Genomic DNA, 22,485 nt, shown 5'->3' with positions numbered 1-22,485 from the left:
ATTAAAAGTGATTACATCGCTTGTTCTTTTTATCTATATTTTATCAAGGAAATATTATAAATGTTATATTAACTATAACTCATATTGACTGGCTCTTATTATTATTTATTTTCACTTTTTAATATTACCTATACCGAGTGGTTCCTAGCGCTACTTCCATTGGTTCTATCTTCTTGAGAATAGCAAACTCAAAACTGGTGTGTGATTTTTATAGGGCAGGTTTAACCAACACCTCTAATCTCGTATGATTGATTGGACTCCAGGTTGGCTGACCCCTGACACCAAATAGCTCATGGACAAGTTATTAGCCTAGGGCAGGCTATTGCCCTCCAGCTGTTGTGTAACTACACATCCCAGCATGCCTTGCCATCATTTTAGCATTCCCTAATAGCAAAACTGTGGCATGGCATGATAGGGCTTGTAGTTTCACAACAGCTTGAGAGCCATAGTTTGTACATGCCTGGCCTAAGGGTTCACTTACTTTGTCCACCCTGTACTGTGAATGCTTACATGGTGTGTTCAGTAAAAACATGAGAACATATTGTTTGTGTGGTATTAGTTTAAGCAGACTGTGTCTGTCTATTGTTGGGACTTAGAACACATTTTATGACCAATTTATGCAGAAATCCAGGTAATTCCAAAGGGTTCACATACTTTTTCTTGCAACTGTATATAATGCTGCTGCAGTCAATGAGTGATGTACACTGCAAATCATGTGTGTGGAAATGAATGGTGTTTTAAAGGGTTAAACACAGTGGGGGAAATTTACTAAGCTGGGAGTTCTATTTCACATGGGATGTTGCTATTGGAAACCAATGAGAGCCTGTCTATAATCTTCTAGAACGTGCTAAATAAATAAGTAGATTCTGATAGGTTACCCATAGCAACAGCCAATCTTGGTAAACTTCCCTCAGTGCCTCTATTGTGTTGTGGTCACATTTCCATATATCTCTTTTAACCCTTTGAGTGCAAACATCTCTGTGAGAAATGTACACAATATCCGCAAAAAATGCCAGCATCACTCACATTTGTTATATAAATTAAAATAAAAAATGTTGAGTGAAAAAAAGATTATATTTTCTATAAAAGGTAAACATTACAGGTCATTATGATGTATAAAAATGTTTGCTTGGCAATGGTCACACCTATTTTGAAAAATTCACTTGGTATTCAAAGGGTTAATATACGCCTTTTGGGATACTGTATGTATCACTGTGTGACATAGAAACAAAACCGTATGGATGCATTTGTACATGTACGCAAGAGTCACATTTTTATAATTAACTTTAAATATTGGCCAAACTGTTCGCTTATTTCACAAGTTTTTTGTTCAAGCATGTGATGTAAATTGCATGTGAGACATTTACAGAAACAGCATGTGTTACAAATCTGACTGCATTAGTCGTGTTTTATAAATCTCCCTCAGTCCTTCTGACTTAAATTATTGATGTACTACTTCTCTTCTAGATGTAACCCTCGTTGTGGATGTCATTCTGTATTCAGCATGGAAGTAGAAGCAGATTATTTATAAGAGCCGAATATCTGTGAAATTTAAAATTTGCATGCCTAAGGCAAGCAAAACTTATTTCCTGAAAGCGGACACATTTTTAGGGGCCGAAAACTCAGGTTTCTCGCGACTAAATGTGTTTTTTATCGGGCAATCTAATTGGATAGCCTGCTAAAAAAAAAAAAAAATCAGACATTTTTTTGCTACCTTTGGTACTTGGATACCACCCATTGAATTGCATTGATACACACATATGTGCCAGATCTGCCATCTGCCATTTTTGCATACACATTCATCATCACAGGCAGTTCATATTCTGTCTATCCTAGAACACATGCTTACTGTAACATGTGTATCATGAATACATATAGCAACTATGCATATGAATTCCTTATATAAAAACGAGGTGATTCATCGCACGCTACGGGTCTCTTCACACCGTCATAAGGGGCTCCGCCCCCTTAAACTGTGATGGCCTTTATTGGGGCATTACGATGGTGTAATGGTTAGCATTACTGCCTCACAGCACTGAGGTCATGGGTTCGATTCCCACCATGGCTCTAACTGTGCAGAGTTTGTATGTTCTCCCCGTACTTTCCTCCGGGTACTCCGGTTTCCTTCCACACTCCAAAAATATACTGGTAAGTTAATTAGCTCCCAACTGGGGCAGGGGCTGATGTGAATGTTCAAATATTCTCTGTAAAGCGCTGCGGAATATGTGTGCGCTATATAAGACACTTAATAAATAAATAATTAAAAATTGCAGAAATTATGAAAACCTAATAAACAGGTCAATAGTTAATTTAGATTACAAATATTTCTTTACATTCCTTACTCTGTTGTAACTTGGCATAATTGGTAATACGTTCTAAAGATGCATACACACTGCATGATAAATTGTTTACTAGGTTCACGATATTGTTAACTATATATTGTGCATATTGTGTAGTGTGTACACCTAAAACACCACATACAAGGTCTGTCAATAGTTTGTAAGAACTGCAAAAAGTACAACACAGCATTACTCATATGGTTCAATAACATGCGTAGTCCAATTGTATAGAAATGTGATTGTATAGAAATGCAATTTGAATGCAGTTTATACATTTGAGGCCAGGTTAGGAAACACGTAAGTTGTGCAGTTGCATTGCAATATTTTCTTACTGGATTATGCATTGTACAATCTTTTATCATAAGATTAAGTAGTGTAATATTTTATACAAAACACAAGAGGGTTGGAGTAAAGTGCGCTGCTGTTTAAATGATTTTAGTAACTGTAACACATTGGCTGTCTGAAGAGGAATGAATTATGGACACACTGTTGCTTTTAGAAAATATTTATCACAAGTAAAAAATATATATATATATAAAACATACAAATAAATACACAGCATATACAAAACAAGACGATTTTAAAATAAAGAGAATGGGATCCCAATCAATTAATTAATGATAGCTTTGATGTAGTATCAGTAGTAATTTCTTTACTGAGAAGATTAGTACTCTCCTGCCAATTGATGGAGGTTTAAATATAGGTAATCAGGTAATGAAACAAAGTTCCAGTTTAAGCAAAGTGGTGTAGCTTAGAAAGCTAGTTGGTAACTTTATAATAGATATAGTCACAATTTAGATGGTATGCTCACCCATATGGTGGACCTCAATCCCCTGGATGTATTTGCGGGGAGAGGAAGGTGGTGTATACTGGCTGATGTCCGGCAGCTCAGATGGACGGAGAGCTGCACTTCAGCTAGAATGTATAGAAGCACCTTGCAGTAAGCTGGAATGGATTTAGCCCGGTGGAAGGTGGTCCCACTGCAGAGGTCTCCGTCCCCTTGATGTAATCTGGGGAGAGGGGCAGGGTACAGCTGCTGATGTCCGGCGGCTCCGAATAGGGAAATGCCGCGCTTCAGCAGGAAGAAAGGTGGGTGCCTGTCAGGTACCTGGTTGCGGTGAACCGCGAAGAGTTCAATCCCCTTGATGTAGCTTGGGGAGAGGGACGGGGTGCAATCGCTGATGTCCGGCGGCTTCAGGAGAGGTGAAAGCCGCGCTTCAGCAAGATCGTGGTGTGCACCTGTCCTAGTGCGCGGCAGTGCTTGTATGCAATCGGGCAGCGTAGAGCAGCTAATTGCCGGCTGCTGGAGAAGGCTCACGCTTGTACAGGGAGGCAGGAAGGAAGGTTGGTGTTAGATGATGGGATCACCGTTGACGCAATTCATTCACCTGAGACGGTGATCCCATCATCTAACACCAACCTTCCTTCCTGCCTCCCTGTACAAGCGTGAGCCTTCTCCAGCAGCCGGCAATTAGCTGCTCTACGCTGCCCGATTGCATACAAGCACTGCCGCGCACTAGGACAGGTGCACACCACGATCTTGCTGAAGCGCGGCTTTCACCTCTCCTGAAGCCGCCGGACATCAGCGATTGCACCCCGTCCCTCTCCCCAAGCTACATCAAGGGGATTGAACTCTTCGCGGTTCACCGCAACCAGGTACCTGACAGGCACCCACCTTTCTTCCTGCTGAAGCGCGGCATTTCCCTATTCGGAGCCGCCGGACATCAGCAGCTGTACCCTGCCCCTCTCCCCAGATTACATCAAGGGGACGGAGACCTCTGCAGTGGGACCACCTTCCACCGGGCTAAATCCATTCCAGCTTACTGCAAGGTGCTTCTATACATTCTAGCTGAAGTGCAGCTCTCCGTCCATCTGAGCTGCCGGACATCAGCCAGTATACACCACCTTCCTCTCCCCGCAAATACATCCAGGGGATTGAGGTCCACCATATGGGTGAGCATACCATCTAAATTGTGACTATATCTATTATAAAGTTACCAACTAGCTTTCTAAGCTACACCCAGGGGCGGATTGGACCACCGGGAAACCGGGCCATTTCCCGGTGGGCCGGCCCCTAATAGTCACTAAAAGGCCGCTCACCCCATTGGCGGGGCCGCAGACCGCCATCTCTGCGGTTAACGGGCGGCCGTGGCCGCAGCACTGTGCCCCAAACAAATATGGCTGCGGGCAGCCTCGGCTATTACAGAAATAAAAATGGCCGCGGGAGTGCTGGTGCGCATGTGCGACCACACGCAGCTGCTCCCGCGGTTCTGTGTGTGGCAAGCACTCACTGTGAGGATGGTTGCGCAGGGAGGCTCTCTCCCTGCTGTACATCCCCGGCCGCTTCTGTCCTCAGACTCTGTAGCTGCCGGCTGTCACACTACATTATAGGCAGCAGCGCCGGCAGCACAGAGCTCTCTCCCTGGCTTCCAACCCACTTTCATGTGTCATCAGTCATGACAGCAGGGACTGGAAAGGGGGCGGAGCAACACGGAGTTGAGGGGCGGGGCTACACGAGTGGAAGGGGGCGGAGCTACACGGGAGCACACATCTAATGAAAGGAAGAAGTAGATGAAGTGCCAGCCAGCTTGATTTTAAGGTAACTAAAGTGTGAGAGAGAGGTTCATACTGTGAGGCATATGTATAATGGACATCACGGTGTGGGGCATATGTATAATGGACATCACCGTGTGGGCATATGTATAATGGGCATCAGGGTGTGCGGCATATGTATAATGGGCATCACGGCGTGTGGCATATGTATAATGGAGCATCACGGTGTGGCATATGTATAATGGGCATCACAGTGTGCGGCATATGTATAATGGGCATCACGGCGTGTGGCATATGTATAATGGAGTATCACGGTGTGTGGCATATGTATAATGGACATCTCTGTGTGGGGCATATGTATAATGGACATCACGGTGTGGGGCATATGTATAATGGACATCACGGTGTGGGCATATGTATAATGGGCATCAGGGTGTGCGGCATATGTATAATGGGCATCACGGCGTGTGGCATATGTATAATGGAGCATCACGGTGTGGCATATGTATAATGGGCATCACAGTGTGCGGCATATGTATAATGGGCATCACGGCGTGTGGCATATGTATAATGGAGTATCACGGTGTGTGGCATATGTATAATGGACATCACGGTGTGAGGCATATGTATAATGGGCATCACGTGTGTGTGGCATATGTATAATGGGCATCACGGTGTGCGGCACAAGTATAATGGGCATCACGGTGTGCATCATATGTATAATGGCATCAGGGTGTGCGGCATATGTATAATGGGCATCACGGTGTGCGACATATGTATAATGGCATCAGGGTGTGCGGCATATGTATAATGGCATCAGGGTGTGCGGCATATGTATAATGGCATCAGGGTGTGCGGCATATGTATAATGGCATCAGGGTGTGTGGCATATGTATAATGGCATCAGGGTGTGCGGCATATGTATAACGGAGCATCACGGTGTGTGGCATATGTATAACGGAGTATCACGGTGTGTGGCATATGTATAATGGAGCATCACGGTGTGGGGCATATGTATAATGGAGCATCACGGTGTGGGGCATATGTATAATGGAGCATCACGGTGTGCGGCATATGTATAATGGGCATCACGGTGTGCGGCATATGTATAATGGGCATCACGGTGTGCGGCATATGTATAATGGAGCATCACGGTGTGCGGCATATGTATAATGGAGTATCACGGTGTGCGGCATATGTATAATGGGCATCACGGTGTGCGGCACAAGTATAATGGGCATCACGGTGTGCGGCATATGTATAATGGCATCAGGGTGTGCGGCATATGTATAATGGGTATCACGGTGTGAGGCATATGTATAATGGCATCAGGGTGTGCGGCATATGTATAATGGGCATCACGGTGTGCGACATATGTATAATGGCATCAGGGTGTGCGGCATATGTATAATGGCATCAGGGTGTGCGGCATATGTATAATGGCATCAGGGTGTGCGGCATATGTATAATGGCATCAGGGTGTGTGGCATATGTATAATGGCATCAGGGTGTGCGGCATATGTATAATGGAGCATCACGGTGTGTGGCATATGTATAATGGAGCATCACGGTGTGTGGCATATGTATAATGGAGCATCACGGTGTGTGGCATATGTATAATGGCATCAGGGTGTGCGGCATATGTATAACGGAGCATCACGGTGTGTGGCATATGTATAACGGAGTATCACGGTGTGTGGCATATGTATAATGGAGCATCACGGTGTGGGGCATATGTATAATGGAGCATCACGGTGTGGGGCATATGTATAATGGAGCATCACGGTGTGCGGCATATGTATAATGGCATCAGGGTGTGCGGCATATGTATAATGGGTATCACGGTGTGAGGCATATGTATAATGGCATCAGGGTGTGCGGCATATGTATAATGGGCATCACGGTGTGCGACATATGTATAATGGCATCAGGGTGTGCGGCATATGTATAATGGCATCAGGGTGTGCGGCATATGTATAATGGCATCAGGGTGTGCGGCATATGTATAATGGCATCAGGGTGTGTGGCATATGTATAATGGCATCAGGGTGTGCGGCATATGTATAATGGAGCATCACGGTGTGTGGCATATGTATAATGGAGCATCACGGTGTGTGGCATATGTATAATGGAGCATCACGGTGTGGGGCATATGTATAATGGAGCATCACGGTGTGGGGCATATGTATAATGGAGCATCACGGTGTGCGGCATATGTATAATGGGCATCACGGTGTGCGGCATATGTATAATGGGCATCACGGTGTGCGACATATGTATAATGGCATCACGGTGTGCGGCATATGTATAATGGAGCATCACGGTGTGCGGCATATGTATAATGGAGTATCACGGTGTGCGGCATATGTATAATGGGCATCACGGTGTGCGGCACAAGTATAATGGGCATCACGGTGTGCGGCATATGTATAATGGCATCAGGGTGTGCGGCATATGTATAATGGGCATCACGGTGTGAGGCATATGTGTAATGGGCATCACGGTGTGTGGCATATGTATAATGGGCATCACGGTGTGTGGCATATGTATAATGGGCATCACGGTGTGAGGCATATGTATAATGGCATCACGGTGTGTGGCATATGTATAATGGGCATCACGGTGTGCGGCATATGTATAATGGCATCAGGGTGTGCGGCATATGTATAATGGCATCAGGGTGTGCGGCATATGTATAATGGGCATCACGGTGTGAGGCATATGTATAATGGGCATCACGGTGTGCGGCATATGTATAATGGGCATCACGGTGTGCGGCACAAGTATAATGGGCATCACGGTGTGCGGCATATGTATAATGGCATCAGGGTGTGTGGCATATGTATAATGGGCATCACGGTGTGAGGCATATGTGTAATGGGCATCACGGTGTGTGGCATATGTATAATGGGCATCACGGTGTGTGGCATATGTATAATGGGCATCACGGTGTGAGGCATATGTATAATGGCATCACGGTGTGTGGCATATGTATAATGGGCATCACGGTGTGCGGCATATGTATAATGGCATCAGGGTGTGCGGCATATGTATAATGGCATCAGGGTGTGCGGCATATGTATAATGGCATCAGGGTGTGCGGCATATCTATAATGGGCATCACGGTGTGAGGCATATGTATAATGGGCATCACGGTGTGCGGCATATGTATAATGGGCATCACGGTGTGCGACATATGTATAATGGCATCACGGTGTGCGGCATATGTATAATGGCATCACGGTGTGCGGCATATGTATAATGGCATCAGGGTGTGCGGCATATGTATAATGGGCATCACGGTGTGAGGCATATGTATAATGGGCATCACGGTGTGCGGCATATGTATAATGGGCATCACGGTGTGCGGCATATGTATAATGGGCATCACGGTGTGCGACATATGTATAATGGCATCCGGGTGTGCGGCATATCTATAATGGGCATCAGGGTGTGCGGCATATGTATAATGGGCATCACGGTGTGCGGCATATGTATAATGGCATCAGGGTGTGCGGCATATGTATAATGGGCATCACGGTGTGTGGCATATGTATAATGGCATCACAGTGTGTGGCATATGTATAATGGGCATCACGGTGTATGGCATATCTATAATGGGCATCACTGTCTCCTCCACCACTTTGTGACTCCCCTCCCTGCATCCCCTGCCACTCTGCATCCCCCCTCCTACCCTGCATCCTGTGCCACCATGCCCCCTCACACTCTGCGTCCTGTGCCACCCTGTGTAAGTCCTCACTCCCTTCGTTCTCAGCCACTCTGCATCTCCCCTCCCAGCATTCTACGGCACCCTCCATCCCCCCCTCCCTCCCTGCATCCTCTTCCACCCTGCCACTCTACTGTGTTGGGAGACCCCCTGTCACCCCCCCCCCCCCCCATCTCTATCTCCCCAGCCCCACAGGCTGTAGAATAAACGCTGTACGCATGCGCCTATTCTGCAGCCTGAGGGGCTGGGGACATAGCCAGCAGCTAAGAGAGCCACTAGCCATGCCCTCACAGCGGCAAAAATTGGGCGTGGCCTTGTTGGAATAGGCCACACCCCCATATTGATAGGCCACACCCCCTAAAAATTTGAACGCGCCTCCGGCGCGCAACAACACTCCCCCCCCCCCCCCCCCCCCCCTCTTAGGGCTGCTTCAAGATTTTTCCCGGGCTGGTTTTAATTCCCAATCCGCCCCTGGCTACACCACTTTGCTTAAACTGGAACTTTGTTTCATTACCTGATTACCTATATTTAAACCTCCATCAATTGGCAGGAGAGTACTAATCTTCTCAGTAAAGAAATTACTACTGATACTACATCAAAGCTATCATTAATTAATTGATTGGGATCCCATTCTCTTTATTTTAAAATCGTCTTGTTTTGTATATGCTGTGTATTTATTTGTATGTTTTATATATATATATATTTTTTACTTGTGATAAATATTTTCTAAAAGCAACAGTGTGTCCATAATTCATTCCTCTTCAGACAGCCAATGTGTTACAGTTACTAAAATCATTTAAACAGCAGCGCACTTTACTCCAACCCTCTTGTGTTTAGTCTTTTCTTTTTGTGGGTCTGACGGGCCCACAGGAGTTACTGCAGCAGCTGTAGCAAATTTTGCTAATAATCTCTATATTTGTATTTATTTAACTTCAAAACCAATTAGAACTGTAGAGCGCCAGGAATTGTGCACCAGAGAACACTGTTTTCAGTGCCACTCTGTCACACAAAAATCCATTGTAATATTTTATACACTTGTACTTTTGGTGTACTACATATATTTGGCCCTCATTCAGATTGACACGCTCGCATGCAAATTCGCATTTATCTACAGAATGAAACCATTGCGCATGCGCAAGGTGCCACCAACCTATTCGCAAGCACCCTTCCGAGCAGCTTTAGCCTTGCAAACAAATGTATGGAAAGTAGGCGTGATGTGGGCATTTGTATGGGCGCATCCAGAATAATGAGCAAAACAGGGCGTACACATGGGCGTGGATTACAAGTGCTGGGGTTTGGCTTCGCGTGTGTGCAAGAGCGCTTGTACGCCTCAGCCTCAAAAACATTCGCAAAGAAAAAGCAGGTGATAAGTTTCGCAGCCCATCCTTTTCCCGGCTCAACATTCCCAACCCCAATCAACATGCACTAAATGGCAAAATCAATCTCACCTGCACACCATCTACACCCATACATCCCTCAATTTGTTAGGCAATTAACTCACAACAACAACTCAATGCATACCCATGGCAAACACATTTGTGTAGGGATGTGCATGCAAACTGTTTACTGTGCGTGCACTGTCAGTCCATTCCCCTTTTGTTGTATTTTCGAACTAATGATTTTGCAACCACAATAGGCGTGATTATGCCGGATGCATGCGTGCGTGTGTATTAATCTTGTAAGGGTGCTTGCGAATGTGCATGCGAGCGACTGAATCTGAATGAGGGCCATTGTATGCAATATGTAATTTATAGATGTTTTACTGGAAGTCTCCTACAAGATAGTCTATCCTATACAGTAATTGAGTGTTATCTACCAAATCATATCACTCAATAACACTGCTTATGGCTTTGTCAGTTTACTTATTATGTAGACGGAATGGCTTTCAGCAAAGAGCCTATTTATTTTCTGATTTGTGAAATGCTCTATCCAGTACAGACCTCAGAACCTATTATTCTCTGTATAATCAACCTCACTGCTCTCATTTCCGCTCACCAGACCACAGTATGCTCACTCAGTGCTCTGTTCCCGTCCTCCCTGCCTCCTCTCCTATGCCAAACACTTTAACCCAACAGATGGGCATCTTGGCTCCCTCCCCCATCACATTCTGGCCCTCAGATTTTAATCCTCAGACCCAGGGGATATTTCCTTAGCTGCAGTCTGTGAACTAACCACTGAGATTGGCATAGAGAGCGGGTATGAGGTTGTCAGAAATTTTGGCAGTGTATGTTAATATGAACGGTGGCATATTGCAACAATTTACATTACATACAATGTTTAATTATCGGTAAAATGCCACTGGCTTAAGCACAATTCTGCAGTTTGCATTATGTGCACACAAAAGTAAGACCTATTAAAACAATTCTGTTGTATGCTGTTCTCTTGGCGACATGCGCTATAGAATATACCAAGACAGCCCAATAAGTGTACTTTATTGCTATCTAATATTTATAATGTACGTGCAGTATTATGACACAGGTGCTTAAATGAGCTTACAGTCAAAGAACTGTGATACATAAATTAGCAGACTAAGTCCCCAAAAGACCAGGGCGGGAGGCACTATCGCAAAAATGCACATTTGCAGTACAGAAGACAGTTCTTTTGTTAAAATCTACTTTGTGTATCCTCCAAATCTACTTTGTGATCCTCCAAATATGGGGTTAACACAGAGCTTAGGAGGTTATTCTGGTTGATACGTTCGCATGCAAATTTGCACGCAAAGTGGCATTTAGCTCATTACGCATGCGCAACTGCCGCAGTGCACATGTGCAGGTTTCATAGTCCGTGCATGCTCGCACCTTTGCGCCCAGAAATTTGCTTGCAAACCAGTCCTAAAATGAAGGCGTGATGTGGGTGTTTCTCTGGGCGTGGCCTCATAAAAGGGTAAAAATGGGCAGAAACCTGGGCGAATACAAGGAAATTTGACCACAAGTGCTGGGTGGTGGCTTCACAACCTTGCGTGCACACTTGCCGTTTGCAGTGCTCGGGCTGAAAAACATTCGCAAGAAAAAAGTGACTCTCGGGTCTCACAGGGCTGCAGCTTAGCGGACAAACGTTATACAATAGCAAAAATACATGCACCTTCAAACAATACCCTCCCATTCACCATACAAGTTTTTCTCATTAAACAATTAACTAACCACATCTACTCAATGCAGGCCCACGGTAAGCACACTATTGCACTTTAAACATTTCTACCTATGTAACACCTTAATACCATTCACTTTACAATGAATCACTCTAATGACTGACAATCACGTAAGCACAGTGCATGATCTTGCACTCATGTGAATGTTCCTACGAGCGCGCAAGTGTGCGGGTAGTTTGAGTACGCTCCCCTTTTGTGTATGTTTCGAATGCTCGCATGTGGTATGGACGTCGCTTCGCATGACTGCATGCGTACGACTGCCATTCTCTTGTTTGTACAAATACTGCCCTCCAACTTTCTGTCATATCACCTCTGTCCCTTCCTTCTTCCATATCGGCTGTACTTCCCATATAAGTTTCCTATGCAGCCATTATACCATATTTTTTATTTGTTAACTTGTTTATTAACCACTTGCCTGGCATCTGTTTGCATTTATACTGACCTGTCCTTACCTCTGATTACGTTAATTTGCCCTTCTCTGGTGGGGTGTGGTATGTTTCACCGACAGTCGGGATCGCGACTGGCCGATGTCAGACAGTCTGAACAGTGCATCAAAGCCCCTTGCTGGCTCGGTGGCGAGCTAAGCTCGCCGCCTATTCTATTCTCCCTCTATGGGGGTCGTGGACCCCCATGAGGGAAAATGGCCAACAGCCGTCGGGAACCCGGCCGTCTGTGTTTTAACAGTCGGGATCCCGACGTCGGGTTAATGACTGTCGGGATTCCGACGGTGCATTTCATTTTCCAAGTGCTATGAGGCAAGTTATGCTCTTTACACACGGATCGATTGGTCGCTGAGCGATTATATTACTCTGCAACCATATTGTCCCGCTTTCATCAAGGACTAGCGATGGTTGCTGATGAAAACGAGACACTCTGCTGGGGGAAGTCGCTGGTGCTCCTGCTATCAGCGACCACTGCAGGGCTAGTCGCGAGAGCGCCCTCTCGGTGACCGTTGCCCCATACACATGGGGATATGGGTGCTCAGCGACCATATTCCAGCGTGTACGGGGATTTAGATCTAAGCAAGTCTGCATGTGCACATATATGTACAGTCATCATTATGGACATGTACACAGCAATTTTACATATGTTATGGTATGCAATCTAGTGGAGTGTCATAAACACTAAACGATGTGTTCGGTGAACAATATTGCTGAATAATTTAACTTGACCTGGACAAACAATGTTGTGCACTGAACAATATGAGGAATCTATTGGATTTTGTCATTTATTCCACTATAAATACTTAGCATTTAATTTTGTCCTACTGGCTTTTGTTGTAGTTTCCATTCTCCACTCCCCTGGAATTAACATATCCAAACACCTGTCTGCAGTGACTGGTTGTAAAGTTAAAGAACAAAATGACACTAGGCGCTTGTATATTAGTGTGGGCAATGTGTCCGTATGGGAGGGTACGGGTGAAAAGAGAGAAGATCTAGATAAAATGCAAATAGAATGAGAATAGAAATAAATGCAAAATAAAAATTTAAATTAAAAATAATAAACCGTGCAGAAATTGTTTACACTCTTTTGGAGGGTTGGGAGGGCAACAGTCCAGTTGTGGGACGTTTTCTAGCTCACCCTAACTGCTAACCTAGTTTTCAGATGAAGACGGCAGCATTCTGCCCGTCAGCGTCTTTCTTGTGCAGCGAGCGGCTTGGGGTGACGTCACCCGATTCTCCGGCTTTTGCTCACAATGTGCGGCGCTTGGCTGGAGCTAGTGGCAGCGTCTCCCCTTGTTGTCTTGGTATCTCTCTTATCTACCAACGCGTTTCACATCCAAGAGGATGCTTTTTCAAGGATATTTTCTTAAAAACTGATTTTTTTATTTATAGCAACTTTATTGTTAAAACCGGAAGTGCTCATCATCAGATGGCTTCCGTTTTTTGGCGGTAACCGCATGGTTATGCAGTTGTGTGTTAAAACAGGAATTATTCCTTTCATTTTTGCACAAAGGAATTAAAAATAAATGATAAATAAAGAAATAAAAATAAATATAACAGTAACAAGTAAATAAAAATAATGAAAATAGAAAAAAAATAAGAATAAAATATGAAAGAAGATAGGAGTAGAAGGACAGAAAAAAAAAGGTTGGCTGTGTAATAACAGATAGAATTGGAGGAAGGATCGGGTGACGTCACCCCAAGCCGCTCGCTGCACAAGAAAGACGCTGACTGGCAGAACGCTGCCGTCTTCACCTAAAAACCAGGTTAGCAGTTAGGGTGAGCTAGAAAACGTCCCACAACTGGACTGTTACCCTCCCAACCCTCCAAAAGAGTGTAAACAATTTCTGCACGGTTTATTATTTTTTATTTTTATCTTATTATTTTTCAGTTATTTTTATTATTTTTTCTTTTGCATTTATTTCTATTCTCATTCTATTTGCATTTTATCTATATCTTCTCTCTTTTCACTCCCATACTAACACATTGCCCAGCTCTTAGTGTAATTTTGTTCTTTAGCAAAACTCCGGAGTACACGTTTTCTACCATTGGGCTGCTCCAACATTAAGTGCAAATTCATTTTGGAATTTATTTCCTTAACCCTATACGTCTGGTTGAAAAGTTAGTTTTTATGGTACCACACACAGTGCGATTCTCTGATGCATTCTGACCTTTTTAGTTCAAAACGCATCGCTTGTAGTTCATGTCCCAAGCCAAAAAAGTGTGCAAGCAGTACTTTTTGTACTAGATCGCATCTGAACTAGATGTGATCTAGTACAAAACGCATCTAGCACAAAACGTACCGTGTGTGGGCACCTTTAGTTTTACTATTACTCTTTATTACTTTGACTGAGCCTTCCAAATAATAACTGGAATATCTTATTCTGATTTTTAAGTGCTTGTTTTACCTTATAATATTTGTGTCTGTCTCTGCTTTTTATATGCCGTTTTCTTTACACCTGTAACAACTGACACTTATTTGGAGACCTATGTTAGATTTCTCTCTTTTGCAATTACTAAATATAACAAAGTTATTTTATATTTAATAATGTATACTGTTCATTCAGGAAACCTTTCCATTTCCACTCTGTCAGAGATTCACATAATTGATTTCTCGTGTGTGTGTTACATGTAGGAACCCACTGAATGAACAGCCTATTAACTGGTTATCTTGGGAAATGAATAAATAAAATTTGGCAGCATAGCCAAGCCGCACCCAACACCACCACCACCACCCCACACCCACCCCATTACCACCACCAATCCCCAACTGACTTCAACACTATACTATACAGCCTAGCTTGATTTACACTAAAGCAGGAAGATGAGCTTGTGGTCCCTCTCCTCATCTGGGTACACATCTAAAAATGTATATTTCCAATCTATCTGGTGGGAACAAAAGTCTGGTAATGTATTGGAACACATAAGAAGTGAACATTTGCTACCAACCACTGGAAAACAGAAAATGGTCATTCAGACAAATTAATTAAATCCATTTAATTTAACAAATTTATCCAAACAATTGTTTTACCCATTTTTCAGTATTTGAGAGAGAATGGCTGATTTGTCATATGCTAATATATATTACCAGATTTTTATTCCCACCAAAGAGATTGGACAGATAAATCTGTAGGTGCGTACCCAGCTTTAGGGCAGTATTCAATCCCGGATTCTGAGCGTCTGAATGTCCAGACAGTCAGAAACCTGGCTGTTTTTTATTCCTTCTAACAGGAACTCCACAGTCCATATTCAATGTACTTATTGTCACATGAAGAAAAGTCTGCAAAATGGCCACGGATTGTCAAAAACCATCTGTGAATTCAACAATATGTGGTGGTTTCTGACCAAACGGATCCGTTTTTTTTGTCGGAAAATGCCTTCAATGCTGCCAGTAATGGCGGCAGCCGCTATTTCCGCCGTTATATTGGGAAAACCCTTGGCATGTCCCTGTAGACATTATGCTATTTCTTGGTGGTGAGGGAATTCCAAGGTTGCCCCTGTTTCGATCACTCATTAATGAAAGCTATATGAGTGTATTCAATTCCCGCAACTGATTAAATACCGGCAGAGTAATTGCCTTTGAACATTGTATCTTAAATTAACTTTTTTTTCAATGGCATTTTACATATGTGTAATGAAATGTAGCAACTACATTTTAACATAGTTAATCTATTGTTAATTGTTCTTCATTGTAAATTGTGCTTTGAGTGCCTATTTTGTTTTGATTTGTGTTTTATTGCCAACAGGTGTCTGGCACAAACTACAAGTTGAAGGAAAGTCTGGATCAGCACCTGTTGCGGCTCAATGAGATCTTTGCAACACATGGAGATTATGTACAGACCCTGCGTTTCATGCAGATAATGGCTAATAATGTAGTCTCACAGCTCTCTAGCCTGCCCAACTGGCAGGCAACTAGTGGCAACCTTTCTATGATCGCCAGGCAGGCCAGCTTCATCGAGTATTACAGGTAGAGAGAAACACTTTATAAAATATATACAACTGTGGGCAGTACTCTCTATGCAAAGATTTACACAGCTAGATGCACTCAACGGATTTGCTGGAGCAATCCTAAAGCTGGGTACACACCTACAGATTTATATGTCCAATCTGTCTGGTGGGAACAAAAATCTTGTAATGTGTGGGAGCACATGACAATCAACCATTTTCACCTAAATGCTGGAAAACAAACAATTGTTGTTCAGACAAACTGGTTAAATACACTTGATTTAACAAATTGATCCAAACAATCATTTTTATCCATTTTCCAGCATTTGGGAGTGAATGGTTGAATATGGTTTGCTTCCATACATTGCCAGATGTTTGTTCCCACCAGAAGGATTGGACAGATAAATCTTTGTGTATGCAGCTTAACAGCTAGGACTGTCCATGTGCTTAAACTACCTGGTTGTGGTCACAAATATAGAAGGATTTAATACTAACTCTGAGAAATCACCTGTGGCAACAGCAGCCATGTACTATTACACAGTGCATTCTACCAATTCAAGGAACAGCAGAAGTTGACTCTGCATTGTAGTAACTGGCTTCATATGACATTGTTCTGATGTGCCAGTCTTCTAATTAATGGGTACTTGTGTATTATCACGGCGCCCGGTTTGATATAAATCGCATACGATTTGCGGCCGATTTGATCCGCAAGTCAATTTTGCGGCCGATCCAAGTCAGCCTGAAGCGTGGCGAGTGGACGTGGTACGCGTCCTCCCGACCTGTTCATCCCCCACTATCCACGTCGGCGTGGAGTTGATTTTATAAAGCGTGGCGAGTGCAGCGAGCCACCGAGCCCCAAGCGTGGCGAGCCCCGCGAGGGGACGCGGAAAGCTATCCCGAAGCGCGGCGAGAGGACGCGGAATACACGTCAAGTAATCAGTGTCCCCTCACGGGGCTCGCTGCTCTCGCCACGCTTCGGGATAATTTTCCACGTCCCCTCACGGGGCTCGGTGGCTCGCTGCGCTCACCACGCTTTATAAAAATCAACTTCACGCCGACGTGGATAGTGGGGGTATGAACAGGTCCGGAGGACACGTAAAGCGTGCGCTCACCACACTTCGGGATGACTTGGATAGTGGGGGTGTGCAAGGATGGAATAGCATGAAAATCGGCCGCTAAATCGCATACGATTTTTGCATGCGATTTGCGCCCGATTTCACGGGCGCCGTGATAATACACAAGTGCCAATTAATGTTTACATCACCATTTACAGTATGATCTTATTTTTGTTTCACCAAAGACCAGATTCATCTGATGGTTAAGGAACATGTACATACTATTTAGTAGCATATGTAATTAACTAATGTAAGCAGTATTAGAGATAAATACAGTGGAAGCGATTAAAGGCAATCTGAATGGGCAGGTGCTTTGCCTCAGTAATAGCAACGTCATGAAGAGAGAAGAGGGTACTTGTGTAATAACTGGGCGCCCGATTTTATGATCGGGTTGGAAAAATCGCATCGCATGCAACCAAATCGCATGCGATGTGATGGACGCAATTTTCCTATAGGATTCAATGTTAAATGGTCCTGTTCATATCCCCACTATCCAAGTGGGCATGGAGTTGATTTTATATAGCATGGAGAGCCTGAAGCGTGGCGAGCGGACGCGGAATGCATTTTAAGTAATCCGCGTGCGCTCGCCACGCTATATAAAATCAACTCCATGCCCACTTCGATAGTGGGGGTATGAACAGGACCATTTAACATTGAATCCTATGGAAAACCGCCTCGATCGCATCGCATGCGATTTGGTCGCGATGCGTTTTTTGCCGAAAATCGCGTTGCATCGCATCTGATTGTATGCCTTAAGTTAAGGCATACAATCAAATAATCGGGCGCCCAGATATTACACAAGTACCCCGAAGAGGCTGAGGGTGTATGCAACAAATCTACTAGATCTAAAATAAACTTAGAATCCACCTATTAGGTCTGAAGATAAATAGACAAGGGTAATCCGTTCCGATGTATTAAAGTTTGGATTATAATATACAGTATAAATGGTTCTTTTCATTGTTATTAAAAGTCTAACTTAAACATTACAAGTTTTAAATAGACTACAATAGCAAAGGTTTTGTATCACTGCTGGTAATTCATAGATGAAGATAATATAATAGTGTATAATGCAAAACCGCATGCAAGTGCAGTGTCTCCATTTAGAACAATATAGACCAAAACTTGGATATACTGTACTACAAAGGATATAAAGGTGCCTCTATAAATGTATTAGAAAAACCGCAAGAAGATATGAAAAACTTTTGGTGTAGATGTTGTTATATAGTATAATTATATTCTCCAGACAGGATGTAATAGTAGACGGTGAGTAGCCAGCTCTCCATTGTGGTGCTAGAGTATTATTGTAATTGGCAAAGCACTTCAAAAGGCAGAGGAAATAAAGGTGTGTGGTTGAGTAAGGTAATCTCTACTTTGCACTTAGAAAATCAACTCTTTTCCCTGATGTCACATGACACATTCTGATAGTCTTCAAAATCATTGTGAACGCAAATGAACCCTAAATATGAGGACCACCTTAGACAATTGTGTTTCTCTCTTTGCAGATGGCTTTCCTATCTCTTACTCTTCATCCTTGACCTGGTCATCTGCCTTGCAACATGCTTAGGATTAGCCAAACGCTCCAAGTGTCTGCTCATAACGTGAGTGAATTTGTGGTATAACTTCTTATATTTATTTTTTTAAAGCATAAGCTATGGGTGCCAGTAATGCAGCTATATTCTATATACATTGTATCTTCTAACTTGCAGAGAGATTAATGGAAATGCAAGTTATCATTGTACGCACTGCCTTTCCCCATAAGACATTAAACATCATAGATAAAGTACTGCTTTTTTTTTTTTTACAACGTTTTTACATACTTGTAAAATGAGTAAAACCATCTTCTGACTAAACACATAATCCCTGGGAGTTCTCTCTGCCATTTACTATGTTTCAGTCATCCTTTACCATGACTGTCAAGCTTAATGGGTTCCCAACTTTTTATCTGATTGCCAGCAATTCGACTTGGGGGGGGGGGGGGGGGAAAGGTAATGGAAACATTTGTCAAAGCAATTCCTGTGCCTTTATTACCAGTAAGATAAAATTGCGCTTAATTTGCTTTAAGCATTTGCAGATGCATGAGTAGCCATTTGTTTCACATGTAATCATATAGCACTGGTTTGGATATAATAGTTCAACTTTTTTTTTTTATTACACACTTTAGAATTACCTCCCGTAATTGGACTGTAAAAATGGAGTTGAATAAAACGTAACACTGTTGGCCACTTACTTGCACACAGGATTACTCATTGACTTGTCAGAGATTTAGGCAAGTTAACTGGTGTTTAAAAAATAAATAAATAAAATGTTGCCTGACGACAACTGTGTTTTCTATGTGGTGTCTACCCAGCACATTTGCCTGTAGGGAAGCAATGCAAAACATTTGTTTTGACCCCTTTGGCATTCACCGTGCAGAGTCTAAAAAGCACTGCTTCTTCCAACTACAAGCAGAGATGATATGGGGTCATAGGGACCAATAGGCGATGTTCACTTTGGGAGACAGTCCTTGAAAGTTCAGAGGGAGTGCCTTGGCTGATAGTTACTAGGCCCTACCCCCAAAATTATGAGATACACGAGAGGGGCTGAATACCACAAATTTACAATATTTTACAACATTTAGTTCCACACAGCACCACAATTCTATGTATAATCTCTTCATCCTGCTCACTTCTAGATGTGGGAGATCTGGCAATTCTTCCATGGGTGTGGGGGACTGACTAAAAAATCGTGAGGGCCTTACCCATATACAGGCTTTTACAGTGTTGACAAACAGTAGGTAACCAAAGATATGTATCTTTACCCAAAGTCAGAGCTATTTATTAATGATTGTTCACAGTGCAGTTACCCACTACTGCAGTGAATAAAAAAAATCAAAGTACAAAGTGTGCATTATGTCAGTTGCTTGTGAGTTAGCATTCAAATACTTGTGTTCTTGCGCCTACAGAGTAACATAGTAGTAACATGTATGTGTACTTGGAGTATACATTTTGTGATGAGAAGCACAGGACAGCTTGTACAGTAATAGCTGTTTTCTGTACAATGCGTTGCTCTGAACCGGTTAAAGAAACGTTTAAAATACCGGGTCAGAGCAGGTTTGCCAATGTGAAAGCAGCATTACTGACACCATAAATACTGTGTTGTGAGCTTCTCTGTAGCAGTCGATATTATTTATTTATTTCTTCTAGTTATTATATGAAAAAATCCTTAACTTTGTATATAGGGTATCATATAATATATGATATATTGATAGATTGACGTTATAATACCACCCATTCACCACAGACCAAATTTTGACAATTTCATTTTTTTATATAGTAATTTTTCTTAAGTTTTGCAAAAACAAATTTTAGACATATTACTGTTAATGTCGATATGTTATGACCAAAGAACAATAAGTGAAAAGCGTATGTTACGTATTATGTTCGTAACCTGCATACCTCTTATACCTAGCTACGTGCGAACAAAACGTAGCGCAGTCGTAGCGTACCTTTACTGTGTGTAATACACTGAAGAACCAATACCTTAAGAGATCCCTTCGCAGTACTTTGTCTCTAATCTGCGACTACACCTTTGAGGACAGTGTCCGTAATATACCTTGTCGCTATATGCGAAATAACAGACGAGACCACAGTATAGAAGCAAGGAGATAGAAACTCCGTAAATGATGTATTAAAGTCCCTAATGGACAAAAGGGGTTTACAGGAATAGAAAATAACAGGTATAACAAGTAATGCAATAGGCTAACAATGAGTATAATAATCAAGCTCTACTAGGGGAAGAAAAACAGACACAGGATACAATCAGCCAACAATACAATAAAAGAAAGTACAGTGAATGCAACCGTTTACCGTCTCATCAAATATGCGCAGCGCAGTCCGGTCGGAGCTCACTATGTTCAGGTTTGAACTATAGTCCGGTCAATGGTCAGGGAAAGGAAGATGTGCCGAAGTGACCAAGGCCGCCCTGGGTCACCTATCTTATAGGGTCAGAAAGGGGAGGTTAAAGGCCATTCCTATTGGTCAGGGTTCGTATGTCAAGTCCTCTGTGATTGGGGTAAAATGAGGCACCTGGTTTGGATAGGTGCAGGGGAGTGACCTTTGGAGTCCTTTGTCTGTTGGTATCGTCGTCAGGGGTTGTAAATAGCAGTAAGAACCGGTTACAACTAGATGCTTTTGTTATACACTTTTTAACAGAAACCGTCTTGGGAATATGGATTTTGTCCATAACTATCGGACCGTATGAATTGCGAAATATTCGCAATGACCGGAATACTGCGCATAAGAAACGGAACGGTACTAAACATTATACAGACGGATGTATGTAATGCTAACTAAGCTATGTGTGGTGCTCTAAACCTTTAACTATATACATATTTAGTGTAAGTATGAATTTATGTGTAATAGTATGGCTGCGCTTCTGGTCCACTTTGTCACACAGACTCGGGTATGGAAACTTTATTTGCGCAACTCTGCGAACCAAAATGGCGGCCATACTATCCTAAAATGGCGTGTGTGCAACTCGACTTTAACAGTCCACCCTTTGACAGTAAATATAAAACTGTCACAGTACAAACATTTTACATAACAAAACAGAAATTCATAATCCTGGAGCAGATGGAGTAAACCATCTGCTCTTTGGCCGATCCAGGATCATGGATAAACGATGGGCTGCATTTATCGAACAATCTACTCAGGGTGACGAAGGATAATGTACAATTTTTTTGGATAAAAATAAAAACAAGGGAGGTTACAACATATACACTTTCACAAATATGGTTTCTTTAAAGGGGGGTGGTTTCAATTCTAGGGTCATATACCAAACCCTGGTCTTCCTCTGCATCTCTCGTTCTTACACTCATGATTTCAGTACGTTTTGTCTTTCCCCGGGTCACCACTTTTAAACATTTGAACAATAACACAAAGACTATGATTGCACCACCGATACAGAGGAGAAGTTTTCTGATGTTAGCTATAATTCCTTGCGCCCATTCTCCTAAACCGGAGAACCAGTGCATTGGGTTCAACCAGGAGGTCCATTCACTGACCTTATCACCTATTTCTGCCAGGCTGATATTGTGTTCCCTTCTAAATTCCCATTTAAGCTGAAGAATCTCATCCATCCGATGATCGATTATTTCTTCTGGGTCTTCAGTATTGTTGGTGATGTATGTACAACATTTCACCCCAAACTGTGTAGAGAGGGTGACACAATATCCTCC

General features: G+C 42.9%; 1 protein-coding gene and 1 long non-coding RNA gene across 2 annotated transcripts in view; one reads left to right on the top strand and one right to left on the bottom strand.

Annotated features, from left to right (window-relative positions):
• Window positions 1-22,485, bottom strand: part of LOC146008918 (uncharacterized) — a 118,580-nt gene that overhangs the window by 20,958 nt on the left and 75,137 nt on the right. The window lies entirely within an intron of this gene.
• TTYH2 (tweety family member 2) overlaps window positions 1-22,485 on the top strand; it is a 128,873-nt gene that overhangs the window by 62,431 nt on the left and 43,957 nt on the right. Inside the window, exons 4-5 of the mRNA XM_083148742.1 lie at window positions 15,957-16,177; window positions 18,773-18,868. Of these exons, the coding sequence (XP_083004868.1) occupies window positions 15,957-16,177; window positions 18,773-18,868 (317 nt within the window). The remainder of the gene's footprint in view (window positions 1-15,956; window positions 16,178-18,772; window positions 18,869-22,485) is intronic.

The sequence above is a fragment of the Crinia signifera genome, chromosome 6 (assembly GCF_055691185.1).
Source record: "Crinia signifera chromosome 6, ASM5569118v1, whole genome shotgun sequence".
Lineage (NCBI taxonomy): Eukaryota > Metazoa > Chordata > Amphibia > Anura > Myobatrachidae > Crinia > Crinia signifera.
Note: the sequence above shows the minus strand (reverse complement) of the source record. Positions and strands in the feature narration are given on the sequence as shown.